This window comes from Gambusia affinis, linkage group LG24 (assembly GCF_019740435.1).
Source record: "Gambusia affinis linkage group LG24, SWU_Gaff_1.0, whole genome shotgun sequence".
Taxonomy (NCBI): domain Eukaryota; kingdom Metazoa; phylum Chordata; class Actinopteri; order Cyprinodontiformes; family Poeciliidae; genus Gambusia; species Gambusia affinis.
Genome location: NC_057891.1, coordinates 2502208 through 2525224, shown reverse-complemented (window position 1 = coordinate 2525224; position 23017 = coordinate 2502208). Strand labels below are relative to the sequence as shown.

Genomic DNA, 23017 nt, shown 5'->3' with positions numbered 1-23017 from the left:
CAAACCATCAACGCTTTTCCTCGCCTCATTTCTTTGAATTTTCTTTTGTTGAAATGTGGTGAGTTTTTAATGACAAATTTACCCAGAAAGCATTTCTCTTTGTATTGAGCAGTAGCTCAGAGGAATAAGAAGTGGACTGGGAGTCCACAGGTTGCAGGATCGAGTCCTGAACTCTACCAATTTTACTTTAATTTTTCCTTTATTTGAGTCAAAACACAGCAAGATCCCTGCTGGCCTCGAACCAACAACCTTTAGATAAGTAGCCTGTATTCCTACTCTCTCTGCCACTCGCTCATCTACACTAGAATACCTTTTTGATAAAACTTCTCTTCTATTTTTGAGGATTTTGGTGAAAAAGGGGCGTCGACTGTGACGACTGAAGGCGTGGCTTCAGAATCGTCTCTAATCCAGGAAAAAAGCTCAAAGTTCCGATCCAGAAGCCACAGGTCCGAGCTGAGCTGATGAATCAACATTTACTGCTCAACATGTTCAGAACAACAACGGAGGAGATCTGGAGCGATTTACTCCACATTTCACTTCATCTGCAGAAACACTTTTTATTCTTCACTTGGAAACTTTTGACTTTTTATTCATCCTCACATGTTGGGAACTTTTAAGATCATTGAAATTAAAAGGAAAATATTTATTTTCCATCCAGTGTTCAGTTTGAACTCTGTAAAAACACAAAATGTTTTCCAGTATTTTAGTTTAGTTTCTGTTGCAAATTAAGGAGAAAAATTTAACTTTTATTTCTCTGCAAATTCATAAAATACAAAAATAAAAAATGAATTTAACTTTTGAAATTTAGCCTCACCTGGTTGGAAATAGAGGAAAAAAATAAAATAAGGTTTAGTTAAAACACAACCTAACTACATTTTAAATTTTTATTTTTTTAAAAAACATTTGAAAATATAAAAAACAAAATAAAACGTCTGGAAAGTCAGAAACATTTAGAAGCAGTTGTCTTAATTCCTGGATTTCAGATGAAATTATTACTAATAAAATGAGAGGAATGCAGATAGTTTTTCATATTTAGTTTTTATTTGGATGTGAATAAATATCTGCTGGTGGCGCATAAATACACATGAAGAAGAACCAGAACAAACACGTTACATTCAGAAAGAAACTAAACGTCACATGATCCAAAGAGCTGCAGCTCGGACCGCGCCGCCGCCGCCGCTTTGTGCTTCCTCCATCACCATCGACCCGACTACCGGCCGGTTCTGACCCGACTTCTGGAATGATCCTCCTTTTTTAAAATTTGGATTTGGGGGAAAAAACAACAAAAACATGATTGTTCCAAACTTTCAGCACAAAAACAGAACCGGACTCTTCAAGTATGAGTCAGAAACAATCTGCAACGGAAAGCATCTCAGAGTCCTGAGTGGAGCACACACACACACACACACACACACACACACACACACACACACACACACACACACACACACCTCAAACGTGGCATCAGCAGGGAGAATATTCAGGATTCAGCCAAATCTTGGACCAGAACTTCACCCAGCAGGTCTTACTGATTCTGGTGAAGGTCGTTACCGTCGGTAACCCTTCCTGCTACCTGAATATTCGTCCCTTCTGACCCCGGCTCGGTCAGAACCGGTCCATTCAGTCTGGCAGTGTCTCTTCTGATATGTACAAACGCCTTCATGTTCAAACGGAAGAGAGAAATAAGAGAGGAAATAAAGTTTTACAGGAAAACAGCGACAACAGTTTAACAGCTGAACATATTTACACGTCTTATATACAGAACACACCACCGTGTCAGAGTCACACCATCAACGCCTACTCCACTTCCTGTTTACAGAATAATTGATTGATTCATGGTTGGACGCAGAGGAGGAAATAAAAACTGATTATTTTACTGGGAGATCAGATAACAAACATGATGAGGAGCTTTTATACTGAAGGCTCCTTCAGGAAGTCACAGCAGGCCATCCAGGTTCTTCTGAATAAATTGGTGTTTCATATAAACTCAGCAAACGTTTTGAATTTTACAGAAGTTGACTTGTAATTGAGTTTCCAATTCAGGAAGTGGCTAAAAAGCCTCTTATTGTTTCTACACCTTCAGCATCTTTAGTTTGTTAAAGTTTGAAAGATAAAATGCTGAAACTCTTAAAATGTGATCAAGATTATTCTACACCAATAACAGAATACTTTAAGTTTGTGATTACTGATAAATCCAGGTAAAAAACAGGAGTTGGTAAACAAACTCTCACTGCCTGATGATCATCTTTCTGCATGGAGTCAAGCCACTAGTTACCTCTCTGGTTTTACCTCTTCACTACAGCATGTAGTTATTGTTTCTAGTAATCTTTCTCCACTTCACCTCTTGTGATTTATGTGCCTCCATGGTTTCAGGAACCTTGTTTATTGAAATAAATGATCACAGAAACACTTTTAAACCTGAAATTTCCAAATCTCAACTAAAGACGTGAATCTGGTCCAACAGAGACGACAGGAAGCTCTGATTGGAGGAGTTCAGTCTCACCTGGAGAACAGCTGCTCTGATTGGCTGTCAGACGTTCAGATCCTGTTCTGGGTCGTTCTCCACACTGGGGGCAGGAGGAGGGTCCAAATGGAACAGACTGGTCCCAGTAGCACCTGATGCATTTCCTGCAGAACCAGTGTCCACAGCTGGTAAAGACCGGATCCATCAGAACCTCCTGACACAAAGAACAGTAGATCTCTGATCAATACATTGACATGGCAGCACCAGGTCCAGTTCTGGTTCTGCTCACTGACCTCTTAGCCTCCTCCAGCCTGCACAGGTAGAGGTGGGCCACGTTCTGGAGCCACAATGATGCTGATCAGTGACATGAACTGGATTCTGAACCGAATCCTGAGACGGATTCAAACTGCAGCTTCAACATCAGATCCAGATGAAGCTTCTTCTTCACTAAAGAACATTTCAGTTTGAGTCTCTGAATGAAGGAACTGATTTCATAAAGACAAGAGAGTCCAACAAAGAAGACATGATGTCAGAGTCAGAGAGGGAACCGGGTCAAAGATGGTGCTGCTGTTAATGTTATTTAAATACTTTTATGAATTGACAGTCATTTCAGTTTGAAATTAATAAAATTTAATTTGCTGCTCTTGAATAAAAGCTTATTGTTTCAGAGAGAAAAACAACAGAATTAAAATGTATTATTTCAAATGATAGCTAACAGAGGAACTCGTTTCTATGGAGTTTACCTTTTCATAAATATTTTCCTACCTTCAGACCGGAAGCTCAACATCTTAGCGTCTAAACCAGAGTTGTAGAGCTTTGTTTCAGCTCTGTTGGAGCTGAAGCTCCAGTTTAGGAACCACAACTCCTCTGAAGCTGCTGCTGGAGCCTGTTAGCATCGCTAGCATCGCTAGCTCCGCTCAGAGTCTCTGCGCGCTGTTTTCATCTCTGTGGAGCTGCTTGTAGTTCACACTGACAGATAAAACATTTATCGCATGTTAAAGTAGAAAGAAGATTTAATAAATAAAACAGCAGAAACACAAAGAGAGCAACAAGGGCTTCATTAGCCGATCAGGAGCGGGAAACTTGCTAACTGATAACTTAGCTTTCTGCTCCCTAGTGGACTCAGTATGTAAATACACCCAGAGTAAAGCTAGAGAACTGATAAGTGAAAAGCACTTCCTTTGGATTCTTTCAAAGTAAAACACAAGGAACTAAATTCCCCCGTAAGTACATTTTAGCTTGTTAGTTTATTATATTATCAGAAAGCATAAGTGTGTCATTTTCTTAGCATGCAATATAAATTATATAATTGAGCTCTGAAGCCAAATTATCGTAATTATTCTGTTTTAAAGATAAAAATAAATATTTCATAAATATTCTCCTGACTAAAGAAAAAACTCAGCATCTTTGCGAAGAAACCAGTTATTTATTTAAAAAGGAATGTATATAAATAACACATCTGCATATTAAATCGGCTGTCAGTCCATTAGACAGACCATAATAATATAAATATTTATAATGAGAAAGATATAAACGTGATCAACTTAACAGAAGTCAGAAACCAGCTGCAGCTCCACAAACTCACCTCTATATTCAGAGCGGGGAATTTCCGCCCTCCTGTGGCCATAGTGGGAACTACAGCCATGATAATGCTGTATTACTTTCATTTAATATCCCCTTAATGTGGAGTTTAGAGAAAAACTAACAGTCTTCCAGAGTCATATTGAGAGTTTACTGACTCATATATTATCCTGATATTTTTTAATTCACTGTTTGGAGTTAAATATGCAATAAAAATTGTTTTAAATGATAAAATGGAGCTGCTGTGTTAAACTCTTACAGGACGATTTTTTCTGATCAGATTGAATAAAATCCTGCTGTGATTTTTATTTAATGCAGTAATATAAACTGACTTGATTTGAATTTATAAAATTTTAAATTAAAATAAAGATAAACATCCGGTTGAACAATTTACACGAAGAACGTCTGTAGTTATGATAATTCACCACCAGAGGGCAGTAAGAACTCAATCAACCATCATAAAACTGATAAACTTTAAACTTTTCACTAAATAGTTTCTAATGAAAGCAGCTATAATAACTTAATCCTGTGAATAATGATCTATAAAATTCATACTTGTTTGTTATTAGAGATGAAGAATATTTATTAAAATAATTTAGACACAACGTGAACAACAACTACATAGAAAGTAACAATTTCTATTACTCTAGATGAAAATGTAGCTGAAAAAAAATTACATTTTATTCTGTAAAATTTTCATAAATATTAACTGTGGGTAATTTTGAGAATCAAAGTATCAAAAAGCTACAAATATTAAGAAAAACATATTTATTAGTGATAAACTTCAACCAGCTGAGATCAGAGCATCAAGCTGGATAAAACTACCTAAAGGACAATTAATAAAATTAAGTCAATAAAGCTTTTAAAAAATATATCTGAGCACTGTAGTAAACAGATTATTTAACTTTTATATTGACTATTTGGAAGAGACTCGCTCTCTACCGCCCTCTCGTGGTCACACACACTGTAACTACACACTAAAATGCTTTATTTTCTTTGTCCTTTATACTAGTTTAAAAATAAATTAACGAGTGATTATCAGTGAACTGAAGGACAGTCGCTGCTGTTCAGCATCAGAGTTTAAATCTGCAGCTGTTTATAATCAGTTTGTGTGTAAAACAAGCTGCTGCTGGAGCCTGTTAGCATCGCTAGCATCGCTAGCTCCGCTCAGAGCCTCTGCGAGCTGTTTTCATCTCTGTGGAGCTGCTTGTAGTTCACACTGACAGATTAAACACTGATCGCATGTTAAAGTAGAAACAAGATTTAAGAAATAAAACAGCAGAAACACGAAGAGAGCAACAAGGGCTTCATTAGCCGATCAGGAGCGGGAAACTTGCTAACTGATAACTTAGCCTTCTGCCCCCTAGTGGACTCAGTATGTAAATACAATCAGAGTAAAGCTAGAGAACTGATATGTGAAAAGCACTTCCTTTGGATTCTTTCAAAGTAAAACACAATGAACTAAATTCCCCCGTAAGTACATTTTAGCTTGTTAGTTTATTATATTATCAGAAAGCATAAGTGTGTCATTTTCTTAGCATGCGATATAAATTATATAATTGAGCTCTGAAGCCAAATTATCGTAATTATTCTGTTTTAAAAATAAAAATAAATATTTCATAAATATTCTCCTGACTAAAGAAAAAATTCAGCATCTTTGCGAACAAACCAGTTATTTATTTAAAAAGGAATGTATATAAATAACACATCTATATATTAAATCAGCTGTCAGTCCATTAGACAGACCATAATAATATAAATATTTATAATGAGAAAGATATAAACGTGATCAACTTAACAGAAGTCAGAAACCAGCTGCAGCTCCACAAACTCACCTCTATATTCAGATGGGGGAATTTCCGCCCTCCTGTGGCCATAGTGGGAACTACAACCATGATAATGCTGTATTACTTTCATTTAATATCCACTTAATGTGGAGTTTAGAGAAAAACTAACAGTCTTCCAGAGTCATATTGAGAGTTTAATGACTCATATATTATCCTGATATATTTTAATTCACTGTTTGGAGTTAAATATGCAATAAAAATTGTTTTAAATGATAAAATGTAGCTGCTGTGTTAAACTCTTACGGGATGTTTTTTCTGATCAGATTGAATAAAATCCTGCTGTGACTCTTATTTAACGACAGTAATGTAAGATGACTTGATTTGACTTTATAACAGTGAAAATTAAAACAAAGATAAACATCCGGTCGAACAATCTACATGAAGAATGTCTGTAGTTATGATAGTTCACCACCAGAGGGCAGTAAGAACTCAATCAACAATCATAAAACTGATAACCTTTAAACTTTTCACAAAATAGTTTATAATGACGACATCCATTCTAACTTAACCATGTCAATAATAATCTATATAGTTCATACTTATATGTTATTAGAGACGGAGAATAATTATTAAAATAATTTGGACACAAAGTGAACAACAATTACTTAGAAAGTAATATTTTCTATTACTCTAGATGGAAATTTAGTTGAAAAAACATTACATTTTATTATGTAAAACTCCCAGAAATATTAACTGTGGGTAAATTTGAGAATCAAAGTCGCAAAAAGCTACAAATATGAAGAAAAACATATTTATTAGTGATCAGTTTCAACCAGCTGAGATCAGAGCATCAAGCTGGATAAAACCACCTAAAAGACAATTAATAAAATTAAAAAGTCAATGAAGTTTTTACAAAATATATCTGAGCACTGTAGTAAACAGATTATTTAACTTTTATTTTTATTATTTGGAAGAGACTATGAGCGATTATTAATTTCCTTTGCCTTTTATACGATATAAATGATGTAATTGGGCCCCGAAGCCAATTTATCATAATTATTCTGTTTTCCAGGAACAAAAAATCATAAATATTCTCCTGACTAAACAGGAAACTCAGCATCTTGGCGATCAAACCAGTTATTTATTTAATCAGGAAATATTAATATGTAATTTATTTAGGATATATAGATGAGTTATCTGTATGTAAATATCACATCTATATATTAAATCACATGTCAGTCCATTAGAAAGACCATAATAATATAAATATTTAGAATGAGAAAGATATAAACGTGATCAACTTAACAGAAGTCAGAAACCAGCTGCAGCTCCACAAACTCACCTCTATATTCAGAGCGGGGAATTTCCGCCCTCCTGTGGCCATAGTGGGAACTACAGCCATGATAATGCTGTATTACTTTCATTTAATATCCCCTTAATGTGGAGTTTAGAGAAAAACTAACAGTCTTCCAGAGTCATATTGACAGTTAACTGACTCATATATTATCCTGATATTTTTTAATTCACTGTTTGGAGTTTAATATGCAATAAAAATTGTTTTAAATGATAAAATGTAGCTGCTGTGTTAAACTCTTACAGGATGATTTTTTCTGATCAGATTGAATAAAATCCTGCAGTGACTCTTATTTAATGACAGTAATGTAAGCTGACTTGAACTGATCCATCACCTCTAAAAGTGAAATTAAAATAAGGCTAAACATCCGGTTGAACAATTTCCATTAATGATGTAAATAAAGAATAAATCCAGAAAGACGGCAGGGTGACCGATGGTGAAAGTCCTGATATGTGATGAAAATCCACTGTTTCATCTCATGTAGATCTGAACATATAAACTTATATGTTTAACTTATAAGCATCATCATAGGTGGAGTCGTTCTTCCCGTCCCGTCCGTATTAGTGCTGAATTTTCCTGCTGACCTGAACACATCTTCAGTAAAACCAGCCTCTCTGAGTTCAATAGACCAGCGTTACGTTTCAGGGAAACTCTGAAGCTTCTTGGCTGGTTTTGGCTCTAAACTGAGACGCTCTCATATGAAGTGAAATGTTGCACATTATAGGTGCTGGAGATGACCTTTAACCCCTTGCTGTCCCAGGTTTTAGGTAGTGTTGAGGTGAAGAGCCAGACTCCTGATCTGCTGTGAGTGACGTGACGCTCGGTGGAAGTTCTGCATCCTGTTCCATCTCCATGTTGGAGACGTGAGGTTTTGCTTCTCCTGTCTGGGATCTGATGGGAAACGAGTCACAAGATTCAGATGATTTCACAGTCGTCACTTTGACGATGCAAACTCTGGTTCCTCTCAGTGTTTGGTCTGTCAGAACGCTGCTCAGGTTTCTCCTCAAGGTTTTCAAGTTTCTAATTAGATGCGACCTCTGACCTGAAGAATCCTCTGCAGACGAAGCTCATCTGCACTTTCTTCTTCTTCTTCTATTTTTATGGAAGTTGGAAAAAAATTTAAAGTGTCGCTGACACGATAAAACCATGGACATGATTTACAAAGATGAACTATTGACCTTTCATTGTGTGGACACAAAAACCTCCATCATGTGACCTGAAGGCCTCTGATTGGTCGCCTCTAGTGATGTCATCAGAGGAAGATTGTTGCTCTGCAGGAGACAAAGTGTCTAAAGAAATTCTCCAGAAAGATCTGGCTGCTGCTGCAAAGAATCAGATCCACTGGAATAAAGTTGGAATTTCAGTTTTCAGCTTTTATTCACCAGATGAACCAGAATCTGCACTTTCATCCTGAAACCAGTTTTTCCTGATTCAGCTCAATTCTTCCTCTAAAACCAGATGTGAGTCTCTGAGGTCAGGAGGAAGAGCAGCAGAACCAGTAAAGATACTGGAACCAGTTCAGCTCAGCAACTGGAAACTGCAGCTTTAAGAGAGTTTGTAGAAATCTGCTGTCAGAGTTTTTTGGTTCCGATCAGCAGGAAACCAGAACCCGACCAGAACCACAGCTCTATGAAGCCAGCAGCTTGGTTCTGAAGGAGAACTGGGCCGAGTTCTGGTTCTGGTTCCTCCACAGAGAGAAAACCCAGAGAGGAAAACAAGAAGAAGTTAAAACTCACCTGATCCAGACTCTGTTCTGCTGCTGGAGTCTGAACCGGTTCTGATCCAAACTTGACTAGAGTTGACTCACCTGAGGCTCCGCCACCTGATTCTCCTGAGGCTCCGCCCCCTTCCAGGTGACATTAAACTCCTTTCCTTCCATGTTTTTCTCTCTTTGTTTCCATGGTGATCTGAGCTGTGAAACTCTGAGTTCAGATTTGAACTTTTTCAGTTTATTGCAGGAAATAATTACAGGAAGGAACCAGAAGATTCAGGAGTTGAGACTGTAACCGACCTGAACACTGAGGCCCCAGAGCGCCCCCTGCAGGATCTGCTGCACCATTAACCAGACAGAAATGACAGTTTAATACAAGTAATTATTCTAATTCCAGACATTATACTAGACACACACACACAGTTTATATTTCTCAATATCTATTTAGAAATATAGAAACTATTTCGAGAAAACTATATAGTTTAACAATTTTATGTTTCATTAGTTCTTACTGCCCTCTCGTGGAAAAATATCGTAACTGCAGATATTCTTCATATTAAATGTTCAATCAGTTGATTTGTTTATTTGAATTTGTTCTAATTTTCACTTTTATCAAGTAAAAAAAAATCAGCTTAAAACACAAAGATTTTTTAAAAAAACTTTATTTGGTCATTAAACATCCAGAAACCCACATTACATTAGAAGAATTATGAAAATCAATCATGAACCAATCAGCACATTATTCCAGTGATTCTGAGGTTTGAATAAATCAGTAAAATCACAGTAAAGAGCCTGATGTGACACATCGAGTCCTAAAGTTCTCTAGAAAACTCAAAACATGAAATATGGAGTTAAAAAAGTAAAAATCAAAACAAACTGAGAATCAATGATGATGCAAAACTTCAAGATTTACTTTTTAGAACGAACATAAAAATATATAAAATCTTTTTTCCAGGTTCCAGATGTTCCTAAAAACTGCTCTAAGATCAGAGTTTCTGTGGGACATCCAGTTCTAAACTGGTTCAACTGGTTTCTGTGATGGAAGCTGAAGTTTCTCTCCAGTTTCCAGTAAAGCATCTTTTTCTCTGAGGAGCTTTGAGGAACATTTTCATGTCAACAGAAGGAAGAAGCAGCAGAGAAAAGAGGGTTGAAGTGTCTTTCATGGCTTCAAAGCTGAACTGGAAATGATTCCCATGTTTCCATTCTCAGACCAGTTCTGGTTCCAGGATGAAAACGAACCAGAGAGAAAAAAGATCAACTTTCCAGTTGAATCCAGTTCAGATCAAAACTCCATGAAGCCTCTAAATGGAGCCCAGTTTGAATTGGATCTTTATTGATCCAAAGAGACAAACAATATCAGACACTAAATGACAGACATGAGAAAACAAACAGGAGGGAAAACTTTGAGGTCAGAGGTCATCATCATGATCCAGTCAGAGTCTCTTTAGACTCAAACTGCTGCAGCTTCAACCTCTGAGGATCAGCAGGACACAGAGATCATTCTCTACTTTACAGAGATCATCAGTCGGACAAGTCAGAATCATCAGGATCAACAAGACAAACTGTCATCATCCTCCACCTGCAGAGAGAAGAAGGAAGGAGAGATCAGATCAGTGAGTGTTTCCAGACTCTCTCCAGCAGCAGTCAGTGACGCAGCACATCCACTAGATGGTTTCCAGGCTGCAGTCAGACTGATCTCAGAACTGTGACCAAGATGAACCTGATCAGTTGTTTCCTGTTGAACTGAGAGAACAATCAGATCTGAGATCAGATCTGCTGCTGCCACAGTTTGATGAATGAGGACCACTGACTGTCTCTAGACATGTTGGACGGCTGGACGCTGGAGTCCAGCTGGACTTCCTGGAGACATGGACACAGCAACAACACTCATCTTCACACCGACACAAACACAGGAACACAGCAAGCTGCTGCTCCTCTGATTGGCTGATTGCTGTCTCTGTGTCCAATCAGGAAGCCTGAACCATTCTCCTCCCACTGAGAAGCTGCAGCTTTACTGGGAACACTGGATCTTTGCTTTGATGCTAACTGGGTTTAGTTCAATATGCTGACAGGAGATGAAATCACTACAAACATTTACTTACTTTAGATCATCTACAAGATCCTTCAGCTGCTGAACATCTGAATCCTCCAGGTAGTTTCCTTCCAGGTCCAGTTCTTTCAGATGGAGGCTGTTGGACTTCAGAGCTGAAGCCAAATAATCACAGCTGATCTTTGTCAACCTGCAGTCCATCAATCTGAATAAAAAATAAAAGATGAGCTGAACCAACAGGATGCAGGTTAACCAGTCCAACAGAACCAGTTAAAGATTCTCATGAATATTAATGCCAACAAGCTGCTGCTTCAATAAAGACCTGCTGACTTCAGAACCAGAACCAGAACCAGAACCTGGTACTGGGTCGTGTTCTGTTGGAGGATTTTAGTCAGTAAAATCATTCCAGGTTCTGATCAAAGTGTTGAAGCATCAATCATTGATTATTGATTTGTTCCTGTCAGATTCCAGGATTCACTTTTCTAGACTGGGTTGAATGACCTTTGACCTGCTTCACATGAGGGGGATTTCTACACACCAGGGGTCCGAATGCTGTCCTGTTCTGACCTCAGGTCAGCGGGTCCAACTCAGTTACACAGAGGGACTAAATTAAACTCTGGATCCAAGTCCAGGAACAAACTCAGAAAATATTGATTAGAACAGAAGAAATGAACTTTGATTTATGATCAATTACCATATTTTCCGCACTATAAGGCGCACCTTCAATGAATTACCTATTTTAAAACTTTTTTCAAATATAAGGTGCGTCGAATAGATGCTACAGTTATGCATCCATTAAATGGAGCTGCGCTAAAGGGAATATCAACAAAACAGTCAGATAGGTTCGTCAAACTTTATTAATAGATTACAAACCAGCGTTCAGACAAATCCGTTCACTCCCAAAATGAATAAAGAGCTGTTTTATTATTTTCTCCGAGGTAAAGTTAGTGACATGGTAACATGTAGTGCAACATTTATATCACATAATGGAGGGAAACTTTTCCTCATTCAATAAACACGTAAAAACATTCTGATATTGTTACGGTAAATCAAACGTTAGTGCAATCACAATATAGCAACATCTAAATAGTGCAAAGCAATAACAATATATCAATACCTCAACGTTGTTCAAACGCTAAGGTCCATATTCACAATATGACCAACCTTGTTCAGCTGTAAACACAAAATAAACACGTAAAGCTCACTTTATTAATTTATTCCTCATCCACGAATCCCTCAAATTCTTCTTCTTCAGTGACCGAAATAAACAATTGGGCGAATACGGCATCCAACATGCCCGGCTCCGTCTCGTCTAAGTCGAGAGAACTTACACACCTCCACTGCTCTGAGCCTGAACACCGGATCGCCACAGGGTTGCGTGCTCAGCCCACTTCTCTACACCCTCTACACTCATGACTGTGTCTCCAACCACCTCAGCAACAAGATCATAAAGTTTGCAGATGACACGACTGTTGTTGGTCTCATCTCAGACGGAAGGGGGAGCTGGAGTACAGGGATGAGGTGAAGCGGCTGTCAGAGTGGTGCAAAGTCAATAACCTGCTCCAAAACATCTCCAAAACATAGGAGCTGGTGATCGACTTCAGGAAGAACAAAACGGACATCCAGCCTCTCACCATCAGTGGGGCCTGTGTGGAGAGGGTCCCAGTGTTCAGGTTTCTGTGCATGGAGTTGGAGGACAAGCTAACCTGGAGCACCAACACCAAGGAGCTGCTGAAGAAGCACAGCAGAGACTGAACTTTCTGAGAATCCTCCAGAAGAACTGTCTTCTATCACTGATCCATAGAGAGTGTGCTCACATACAGTCTGTGTGTCTGGTATGGCAGAGAAGGCGCTCCAGAGGGATGTCAGGGCAGCAGAGAGAACCATAGGCTGCCCCCCCCCCCACCATGGAACAGATTTACACTTCCAGGCTCCACAAGAAAGTTCTGGACATTTTAAATGACTCTTCACACCCTGGCCATGGTCTCTTCCAGCTGCTGCCATCAGGCAAGAGATACAGAGCAATAAAAACCAGGACAAATCGCCTAAAAACAGTTTCTACCTGATGGCAATCATGGCACTAAATTCAAAGGCATAAGAACTTCTGCTCTTGACATCACTCTGTTAAAAATGTAAACTCTGTTAAAAATGTAAACTCTGTTAAAAATGTAAACTCTGTTAAAAATGTAAACTCTGTTAAAAATGTAAACTCTGTTAAAAATGTAAACTCTGTTAAAAATGTAAACTCTGTTCACTCTGTTGCATCTCCAGGCACTGCAACCATCTTCTGATGTTTATTTATTTCTCGTTTTGTGCTGTTTGTTTCTTTATCTTTTTATGTATGTATATTTATATTATGTGTTGTGTATGTGTATATAACCTGCACTTTAACTCGAGTCAAGCACGGTCTCAATCTGGTTGTAATCTGTTGATGACAATGACAAATAAATCTTATCTTATCTCTTATCTTATTAATGGAGTCAGTGTTGCTGCTGTTGTCCAGCAGTTCAGTGACAATTCCTGCCTTCCTGGAAGCTCGGACCACAGTTGAGAAAGATATATCAGCCCAGGCATTTACGATCCACTGGCAGATAGTGGCGTATGTCGTCCGGCGCCGTCTCCCCGTCTTGGTGAACGTGTGTTCGCCTTCCGACATCCACAGTTCCCACGCAGTTCGCAGTCGAGCTTTGAATGCCCTGTTGACACCGATATCTAGCGGCTGGAGTTCTTTTGTCAATCCACCCGGAATGACGGCGAGTACTGAATTAGTGTGCTTCACTTGCTTTTTGACACCATCGGTGATATGGGAGCGCATGGAGTCGTAGATCAATAGAGACGGAGCTGCGTGAAAAAAGCCACCAGGTCTCTTCACGTAAATTTCTCTCAACCATTCACTCATCTTTTCTTCATCCATCCATCCCTTCAAGTTAGCTTTGATGACGACGCCGGCTGGAATGTTTTCTTTTGGCAAAGTTTTCCTCTTGAAAATAACCATCGGTGGAAGTTTCTGGCCATTAGCCTGGCAAGCGAGAACTACAGTGAAGGATGACTTCTCATTCCCTGTGGTGCGAACATTTACCGTACGTGCTCCCGTTTTATCCACAGTGCGGTTCACAGGAATATCAAAGGTCAGTGGAACCTCGTCCATGTTGATGATGTGCTCTGGCCGGATCTTTTTTTAGTAATCTTGTTTTTGGAATATGCGCGGAAAGGAGCCAACTTTTCTTGGTAGTCTTCTGGTAGTAGCTTTGAAACAATAGTTAGTGTGCGGATGGAGAGATTACGTCTTTTCATAAACCGAAAGCACCAAGAAGGACCGCCTCTAAATTTGTTAATGTTAAGTTTGCATGCTAGTGCTGTTGCCTTCATTCGAATAGTGATTGTACTCACACTTCTACTTGCTGCTCTCTGTTCAACAACCCACCGCTCAAGTTTGTCCTCCAACTGTAGCCATCTTGCTTTGCTCCCTTGGAAACTCTTTTTAGTCTTCTTTACTTGGCACAGGTCATCTTGTTGCTACCTCCACTTCCGAACCTTTGATTCATTAATGTTAAATTCTGTCGCTGCTGCCCTATTCCTGTGTTCTGCTGCGTGACTGATCGCCTTGAGTTTAAACACTGCGTCATAAGCCAGTCTCTTAGTAGGAACCATTTTGGGGTCTTTACACAAACACTAATGGAAATTAAACAGCACTATGGAAGTAAATATGTGCCATCAGAATTTGAATAAAAAATACCTCTGAAATTTGAATGTTGTATATTAGTGCTTACTTTTTCAGTATTAAAATAAATTCAGAATATATTTTTAACCTAAAAAAAAATTCAATGTCATTATTTTTGCAGTAAAAAAATTCGTGTAATTTTTTTACATGGTTGCAATTTTCAGTTATTAAAAAAATTCACATTCCTATTTCAAAGTGATCAAATTTTCAATATACATATTTTTCACAGTTTAAATTTTCAGTGTTAAAAAATTCAGCATATAAAAAATTCAACTTTTCAAAATTCAAATGCAATATTTTCGTTGTCCTCCAATTCAACTTGCTCAAATTCGCCGTCTCAAATTCAGCGTCTAAAAATTCGCTGTCTCAAATTCAGCGTCTAAAAATTCGATGTAAAAATGGCCAAGGTTACTTCAGGTCACAGACATTAGCAATGGATGTCCAATTCCAACATCCACCCAATCACGTGACACAACCGTCATATTGAAGAAATACCAGCATCACCCAGGCTGGCGACCATGGAGGCGAACGCAAACCCAACGGTGAGTTTAATGCTTTCATATTTCTGTAGTATATTTTATTTTGTGCATGAAGTTTGATACATTATCTTAAAGCCTGATTTAAAACACGGGTTGGGCCGTTGTTAATCTTACACCGTGTAGTGCCGGCATATTACATCTTGCTATCTCCTAGCACCCCCAGCCCCTCCCCGCTGTCCCACGTCCAATTTCCCCAGTTTTATTTCAAAAAGAAATACCACTTGGGTCAAGTCTAGAATCTTTAAAGAGAACTGATGGGTGGCGACATTCTGGGTTGTTTGTATGTTGTCTTAGGTGAGACTGAGACAGGCAGTCTTAGTAAAGTCGTAATTTTTCAGGAGATGCTACCGCTAATATGGCTGCCTTGTGTGCTTCAAAGAGGGGCTGTGAACACTTTCCGACATTAATTATAACCACAACCCCATTCTGATCAGCTACCGTATTGTTCAGGTGACTTCATTACAACATCATCCAAAATACTGCTTCTCTTATCTGACAATTGTTGATATACAATATTAATTTACATTCTTTTTACTTTGCCTAAAACCTCGTTCTGTTACCTAGCAACACTATAAACAACCGCCTTTGTTTTTCAGTTGATTTTAACTAATTTTCAAGAAAATATATGCTTGTAAGTACATCTGTTAACTTATTTTAGATTAAATATCATAATTTAATTTAGATTACTGTGACTTCTCAATGCTGACCTACTGATGTCAAAATACTTTTTTATTTTACTGACAATTTTTTAAATGTTTTTTTTTATTTTTTCTCTTTTCAAGGAACTTTTGCTGAATCATATTTTTGATAGACTCCGTGATCGTTTGGAGCAGGAAGAAGCAGTTTTATATCTGGGAAGAGTGTGCACAATCAAAGGTTTGTACAAATGACAAGTTTCAATATGTGATGCTTTTGAATGTCTATAGTAACATCAGCTTTGTGTGGTCTTCAATATGATGAGATTTGAAGGGCAGTTTTAATCGTTTATTACTCCATAATTGAAGGACTGAGCGACTGTGGAGAGATCTGTGGACGGCTGTAACGTGCATCTATTATGACGTGCTACACTACCTTAAAGAAGAGGGATACCTGGACATTTCAAATGAAGCACTCCTCTTCTGTTGCCATTATGTCTTCCTGCCATGTCTGCAGGATGATCTGGATACTTTCTGCAGTGGCTGGGACAATCACCCACTTCGAACTGAAGCAACATGACTCCTAACCTGCTCTGGGTTCTTGGTCGTACATCATCCAATTCCTGAACCCCACGGTGCCTTGACAGAGGTTATAAAGATTATAACGGAGGCTCAGATGTATTTGCTGAACATTTTATGTTCAGATTTTTATTTAATAACAATAGCTGAATAACGGCAAACGGCTGTTTGTAACCAAGCAACCAAAATCACCAGAAGGCAATCATGTTTTAACAAGATAACTATCACATTTTAATAAGATACATATGACGTTATAACGTGATAGCGCTCAATTTTTTTTCCTGTGACAGCAATACGCTTCCGTGCCAGTTTAAAAATTCACCATTTATAAAATGTAAAGCAAAATGCTGATCATGTTACCACAGAGGTTAATTTTAGTGCTTTTATGGTAGACATGTCAGAGAACAAAAATGTTCTAAATTTGTAATTTGTTTGGTTTTTTTCTTTACTCAAAAGGAACCCATTAGGTACATTTGTACATTGTTGTATTGCTTTACATTACTTGAATTATAAGAATCAGAAAAAGTTTTGTCTTATGTTGTTTATTTTCTAATACCTAAAGCATATATGAACTCATCTAAGTACATTCAATAAAATTTTGCATAAAAAAACAATTTCAGTTTCATATTTAAAACTGCCTGTACAAACAGTACTGACTCAGAGAAATGAAATATCTACTCTGAACATTGTGTTATTCTAGTTCCTCTAGTTTTGAATTTGACAAAACTAGAGAAATTAGAGTAACAGCAATGTTGTCGCTCTAATGAGTAATACATATGATCATATTTAAACATATGTATCGAACTTGTGATCTGACAAAATCAGAAAATTGAATTGATTCTACATTTCAACAAAACTGTTTTGTTTTAACAAACTGATTCACAAACAAAGAACTGCTACAGCTTAAATGTAGATTTTTTTTTATTTATTTTTTTTTAACAGGTCAATCACTCAAAGCCAGACTGCGTAGAGGAAATGCATGCTACAAAATCCTCACTGAAAGAGTTGTAATTCCAGTAGTGACAAGGAATTCTTAGTGTTTTGTAGTTTCCACGAACAATCTCCACAGACAGACTTGCTGGCAGATTTTCCCATCCAGTCCAGAATTTCATCATGTCTCCTCTTCCTCCACTCCGTGGTCTTTCAGTTAGTAAATTAAGTAAGTGGCTTGCAGATTCAACAAGAGCATCCTGACTACCCTGTAGTCACAAAATATATAAAAGACAAAGTAGCAGTTGAAAAAGGATTAGTTAAAAAGAAATTTACACTTCATGAGAATGATCACTTTTACTCAGGAAAGCTCTGTGCTGTAGGGTTCCCACCTTTCAGAAATTAAAATAAGGATCTAGCAGATGGAAAGTGTCATTCTATTTCACCAGAGAAACTAAAACTGCAGTACCATAAGTTTTAAAGAATAAAGAGACAGTATAATTTCTTCAGTTTCCCTCTTAATTTTTTTTTTACAATTGCTAGCATTCATCCTCACTGACACTGTTCAGCCTGGCATGTGTGTCCTCCCTCTCCTGTATCTTTGCTAGGACATCGTAGAGTATCGGTTGAGGACGTTTTAAAAAGACGCAGGTTGAGAGCGGCTCACCACGACTGCTAACCCTCTTTTGCACCCTAGTGTTTCTAGGCAACCGTGACATCATCAATGGTCCAAAGCGTTCTGGGGTCCTTACTAGCTCCCGCCACATTAGCTGAGCTTAACATGTCTTGTGTTTTATTTTTGTAATTATTGTTACACTAAATGTTTATATGCATGTGATAGGCGTTACTGTCGGACATACAGAAATACGAACAAATCGCTGCCTCACGGGCGATTCCGTATTTTACGAAAGGGATGGCAATCCTACTGTGCTCTTCTCTCATTAAAATTATAGAAACTATATAAAACACAAATAAATCTACAATTTGTAAGATTAACAACGGCCCAACCCGTGTTTTAAATCAGGCTTTAAGATAATGTATCAAACTTCATGCACAAAATAAAATATACTATAGAAATATGAAAGCAATAAACTCACCGTTGGGTTTATGTCATGGTCGCCAGCCTGGGTTATGCTGGTATTTCTTCAATATGACGGTTGTGTCACGTGATTAGGTGGATGTTGGAATCGGACATCCATTGCTAATGTCTGTGACCTGAAGTAACCTTGGCCATTTTTACATCGAATTTTTAGACGCTGAATTTGAGACAGCGAATTTTTAGACGCTGAATTTGAGACGGCGAATTTGAGCAAGTTGAATTGGAGGACAACGAAAATATTGCATTTGAATTTTGAAAAGTTGAATTTTTTATATGCTGAATTTTTTAACACTGAAAATTTAAACTGTGAAAAATATGTATATTGAAAATTTGATCACTTTGAAATAGGAATGTGAATTTTTTTAATAACTGAAAATTGCAACCATGTAAAAAAAATTACACCGAATTTTTTTTTACTGCAAAAATAATGACATTGAATTTTTTTTTAGGTTAAAAATATATTCTGAATTTATTTTAATACTGAAAAAGTAAGCACTAATATACAACATTCAAATTTCAGAGGTATTTTTTATTCAAATTCTGATGGCACATATTTACTTCCATACAGCACGCTTCCCTCAGTCATATATCGCAACATGCACTGATCGCTTCTTCTTCTACGGGGGAAAATGAAAATGACGCACTGGATTATAAGGAACACAATCAGCTTTTGAGAAATTGAAGATTTATAGGTGCGCCTTATAGTGCTGAAAATACGGTATACCTAATTAATCACAGAAATATCAATAATTATATTATTAAAATACCTCAATGTCTCCAGTCTGCAGCCTTCAGTCTGTAGAAAACCACAGAGATCCTTCAGTCCAGAATCTTTCAGGTTGGTTCCGCTCAGGTTCAGTTCTGTCAGATGGGTCGGTTTGGACTTCAGAGCAGAGAACAGAGAAGTCCAGCTGGTCTTTGACAACCTGCAGTAATACAATCTGAATAAAGAATAAAAGATGTGAGCTGAACCAACAGGATGCAGGTTAAAACTGAAATATGAACAAATAAATAATAAAAATGTAGAAAATTAATTTCCTTGAATGTAAAAGAAACTTGATGAACTGATTCCAACATCTGATCCAGTCAAACTGGTTTAAAGAGTCCAAACCAGCAGAACCAGAACATTTGATCAAAACAGAAACTCAAAGTTTTTCTAAAAGTTTCTCAGGATCTTAAATTCAGTCGGATGTTTTTTTCTCTCTCCATGTTTCCTTCCAGACTCTGTATTATCTGACTGCTCTGTTCCATCATTTATCTACAGATATTTTATGTCTCCAGTTTTTGTTCATTAATCTATTAATAATGTTTTATTGTTAGTTGTATTTTAACTGCAGCTCATTGATAAGTATGACAGATGTAAACAAGTTTATTTCAATCCGTCTAATTCAGCGTTTTACAATTTCCATTACAGCTCACATTCTGAAAGTTGATCATTTTCTCATTTTGTGCTGATTCAGTTACTGAAATATCAACTAGAAAATATTGAGTCTTTTCTCTGTCAGATTGATGAGGGTCATTTAGTTCAAGTTCTGAATCCTTCATCAGAGATGCTGCAGAAACGGGAACTTTATCATAAAGGAACAACAGGATTGTGAAGATGAATCATTTTAAATCTATTTTCCAGGTAAAACATGAGAATGATTTCAGTGAACTGATGAAGCTTGTTGCATATAAAGGTAAGATCTCATTTCCTGTCCTACAAAATAAGAGCTGAATCAAGATGTTTGAACAAAATGACTTAAACACCAAAACCTTCACAAAGTCAGTATTTACTGCAGGACTGTTAATGAATTATCTTTCTATTATTTATGTCTCCTTAATGTCCAGGAACTCTGCCAGAAGACTGTGGTCATCCTGATAGAGTCTGACTGTCACAACAAACTCAGGTTTTTCTCTAAGCTGCTCTCAATTCCACCTAATTTTAATCAACTATCAGCATCTTTAATCTACTAGAGTTAAAACTCTGAACCACCTGGACTCTTTAAACCTGGACTGGATTATTATCAACTAATAGCAGAAGATTTAAAACTAAGTGTGGATCTTCAATAAAGGGAGATTTCATTCTCTCTCTTTCTGCATCTTGACCTTTGACCTGCTTCACATGAGGGGGATTTCTACACACCGGGGGTCCGAATGCTGTCCTGTTCTGACCTCAGGTCAGCGGGTCCAACTCAGTTACACAGAGGGACTAAATTAAACTCTGGATCCAAGTCCAGGAACAAACTCAGAAAATATTGATTAGAACAGAAGAAATGAACTTTGATTTATGATCAATTATAAATAATTAATCACTGAAATATCAATAATTATAAAATTAAAATACCCCAATGTCTCCAGTCTGCAGCCTTCAGTCTGTAGAAAACCACAGAGATCCTTCAGTCCAGAACCTTCCAGGTTGGTTCTGATCAGGCCCAGTTCTGTCAGATGGGTCGGTTTGGACTTCAGAGCTGAGAACAGAGAAGTCCAGCTGGTCTCTGACAAACTGCAGTCCAATCTGAATAAAGAATAAAAGATGTGAGCTGAACCAACAGGATGCAGGTTAAAACTGAAATATGAACAAATAAATAATAAAAATGTAGAAAATTAATTTCCCTGAATGTAAAAGAAACTTGATGAACTGATTCCAACATCTGATCCAGTTAAACTGGTTTAAAGAGTCCAAACCAGCAGAACCAGAACATTTGATCAAAACAGAAACTCAAAGTTTTTCTAAAAGTTTCTCAGGATCTTAAATTCAGTCGGATGTTTTTTTCTCTCTCCATGTTTCCTTCCAGACTCTGTATTATCTGACTGCTCTGTACCATCATTTATCTACACAGATATTTTATCTCTCCAGTTTTTGTTCATTAATCTATTAATGATGTTTTATTGTTAGTTGTATTTTAACTGCAGCTCATTGATAATTATGACAGATGTAAACTGGTTTATTTCAATCCGTCTAATTCAGCGTTTTACAATTTCCATTACAGCTCACATTCTGAAAGTTGATCATTTTCTCATTTTGTGCTGATTCAGTTACTGAAATATCAACTAGAAAATATTGAGTCTTTTCTCTGTCAGATTGATGAGGGTCATTTAGTTCAAGTTCTGAATCCTTCATCAGAGATGCTGCAGAAACGGGAACATTATCATAAAGGAACAACAGGATTGTGAAGATGAATCATTTTAAATCTATTTTCCAGGTAAAACATGAGAATGATTTCAGTGAACTGATGAAGCTTGTTGCATACAAAGGTAAGATCTCATTTCCTGTCCTACAAAATAAGAGCTGAATCAAGATGTTTGAACAAAATGACTTAAACACCAAAACCTTCACAAAGTCAGTATTTACTGCAGGACTGTTAATGAATTATCTTTCTATTATTTATGTCTCCTTAATGTCCAGGAACTCTGCCAGAAGACTGTGGTCATCCTGATAGAGTCTGACTGTCACAACAAACTCAGGTTTTCCTCTAGAAGCTGCTCTCAATTCCACCTAATTTTACTCTACTATCAGCATCTTTAATCTACTAGAGTTAAAACAATACAACACCAAGACCAGGGATGCCCAAAGTTGGTCCTCGAGGGCCGGCATCCTGCGTATTTTAGTTCTCTCCCTGGTTTAACGCACCTGGATCAAATGATGGCTCATTAAAAGGCCTAAGAAAAACACTGGAATGCTGAAAAGGTTGTTGGTACCAAGGAGAGAACTTAAAGGTGCAGGATGCCGACCCCCGAGGACCAACTTTGGGCACACCTGACCTGGACTCTTTAAACCTGGACTGGATTATTATCAACTAATAGCAGAAGATTTAAAACTAAGTGTGGCATTTGTGAATCTTCAATAAAGGAGATTTCATTCTCTCTCTTTCTGCATCTTGACCTTTGACCTGCTTCACATGAGGGGGATTTCTACACACCGGGGGTCCGAATGCTGTCCTGTTCTGACCTCAGGTCAGCAGGTCCAACTCAGTTACACAGAGGGACTAAATTAAACTCTGGATCCAAGTCCAGGAACAAACTCAGAAAATATTGATTAGAACAGAAGAAATGAACTTTGATTTATGATCAATTATAAATAATTATTCACTGAAATATCAATAATTAGATAATTAAAATACCTCAATGTCTCCAGTTTGCAGCCTTCAGTCTGTAGAAAACCACAGAACTCCTTCACTACAGAATCTTCCAGGTTGGTTCTGATCAGGTCCAGTTCTGTCAGATGGGTCGGTTTGGACTTCAGAGCTGAGAACAGAGAAGTCCAGCTGGTCTCTGACAAACTGCATTCATTCAATCTGAATAAAGAATAAAAGATGAGCTGAACCAACAGGATGCAGGTTAAAACTGAAATATGAACAAATAAATAATAAAAATGTAGAAAATTAATTTCCCTGAATGTAAAATAAACTTGATGAACTGATTCCAACATCTGATCCAGTCAAACTGGTTTAAAGAGTCCAAACCAGCAGAACCAGAACATCTGATCAAAAGATGAGTTGAACTATTTCTGCTGGTTCCTGATCATCAGCTGGAGAACCGACTTGGTAACTGGATCAGAACCAGTCAGTTTATTCATTAATGGCCT

At 37.5% G+C, this 23017-nt stretch overlaps 1 protein-coding gene and 1 long non-coding RNA gene across 9 annotated transcripts in view; both read right to left on the bottom strand.

Annotated features, from left to right (window-relative positions):
- Nucleotides 1–23017, bottom strand: part of LOC122827031 (NACHT, LRR and PYD domains-containing protein 3-like) — a 61204-nt gene that overhangs the window by 24766 nt on the left and 13421 nt on the right. For 2 of the 7 annotated variants that reach the window (XM_044109524.1, XM_044109523.1), the window contains exons 7-10: nucleotides 22554–22727; nucleotides 20777–20947; nucleotides 19218–19391; nucleotides 11000–11152 (exon numbers count right to left, since the gene is read on the bottom strand). In XM_044109524.1, coding sequence (XP_043965459.1) covers nucleotides 11000–11152; nucleotides 19218–19391; nucleotides 20777–20947; nucleotides 22554–22727 — 672 coding nt within the window. Of the gene's footprint in view, nucleotides 1–9544; nucleotides 11153–19217; nucleotides 19392–20776; nucleotides 20948–22553; nucleotides 22728–23017 lie in introns of those variants that run through there. The other 5 variants (XM_044109521.1, XM_044109525.1, XM_044109522.1 and 2 more) reach the window with 4 other exon arrangements.
- On the bottom strand, nucleotides 1037–3582 carry LOC122827129. 2 transcript variants are annotated; one of them, XR_006369957.1, is made up of 4 exons: nucleotides 3230–3582; nucleotides 2758–2949; nucleotides 2504–2678; nucleotides 1037–1657 (listed from the first exon to the last, which is right to left on the bottom strand). It is a non-coding gene; the product is annotated as an uncharacterized LOC122827129 (long non-coding RNA). The 2 variants fall into 2 exon arrangements; XR_006369956.1 differs by lacking the exon at nucleotides 3230–3582 and having other exon boundaries at nucleotides 1079–1657; nucleotides 2758–3004.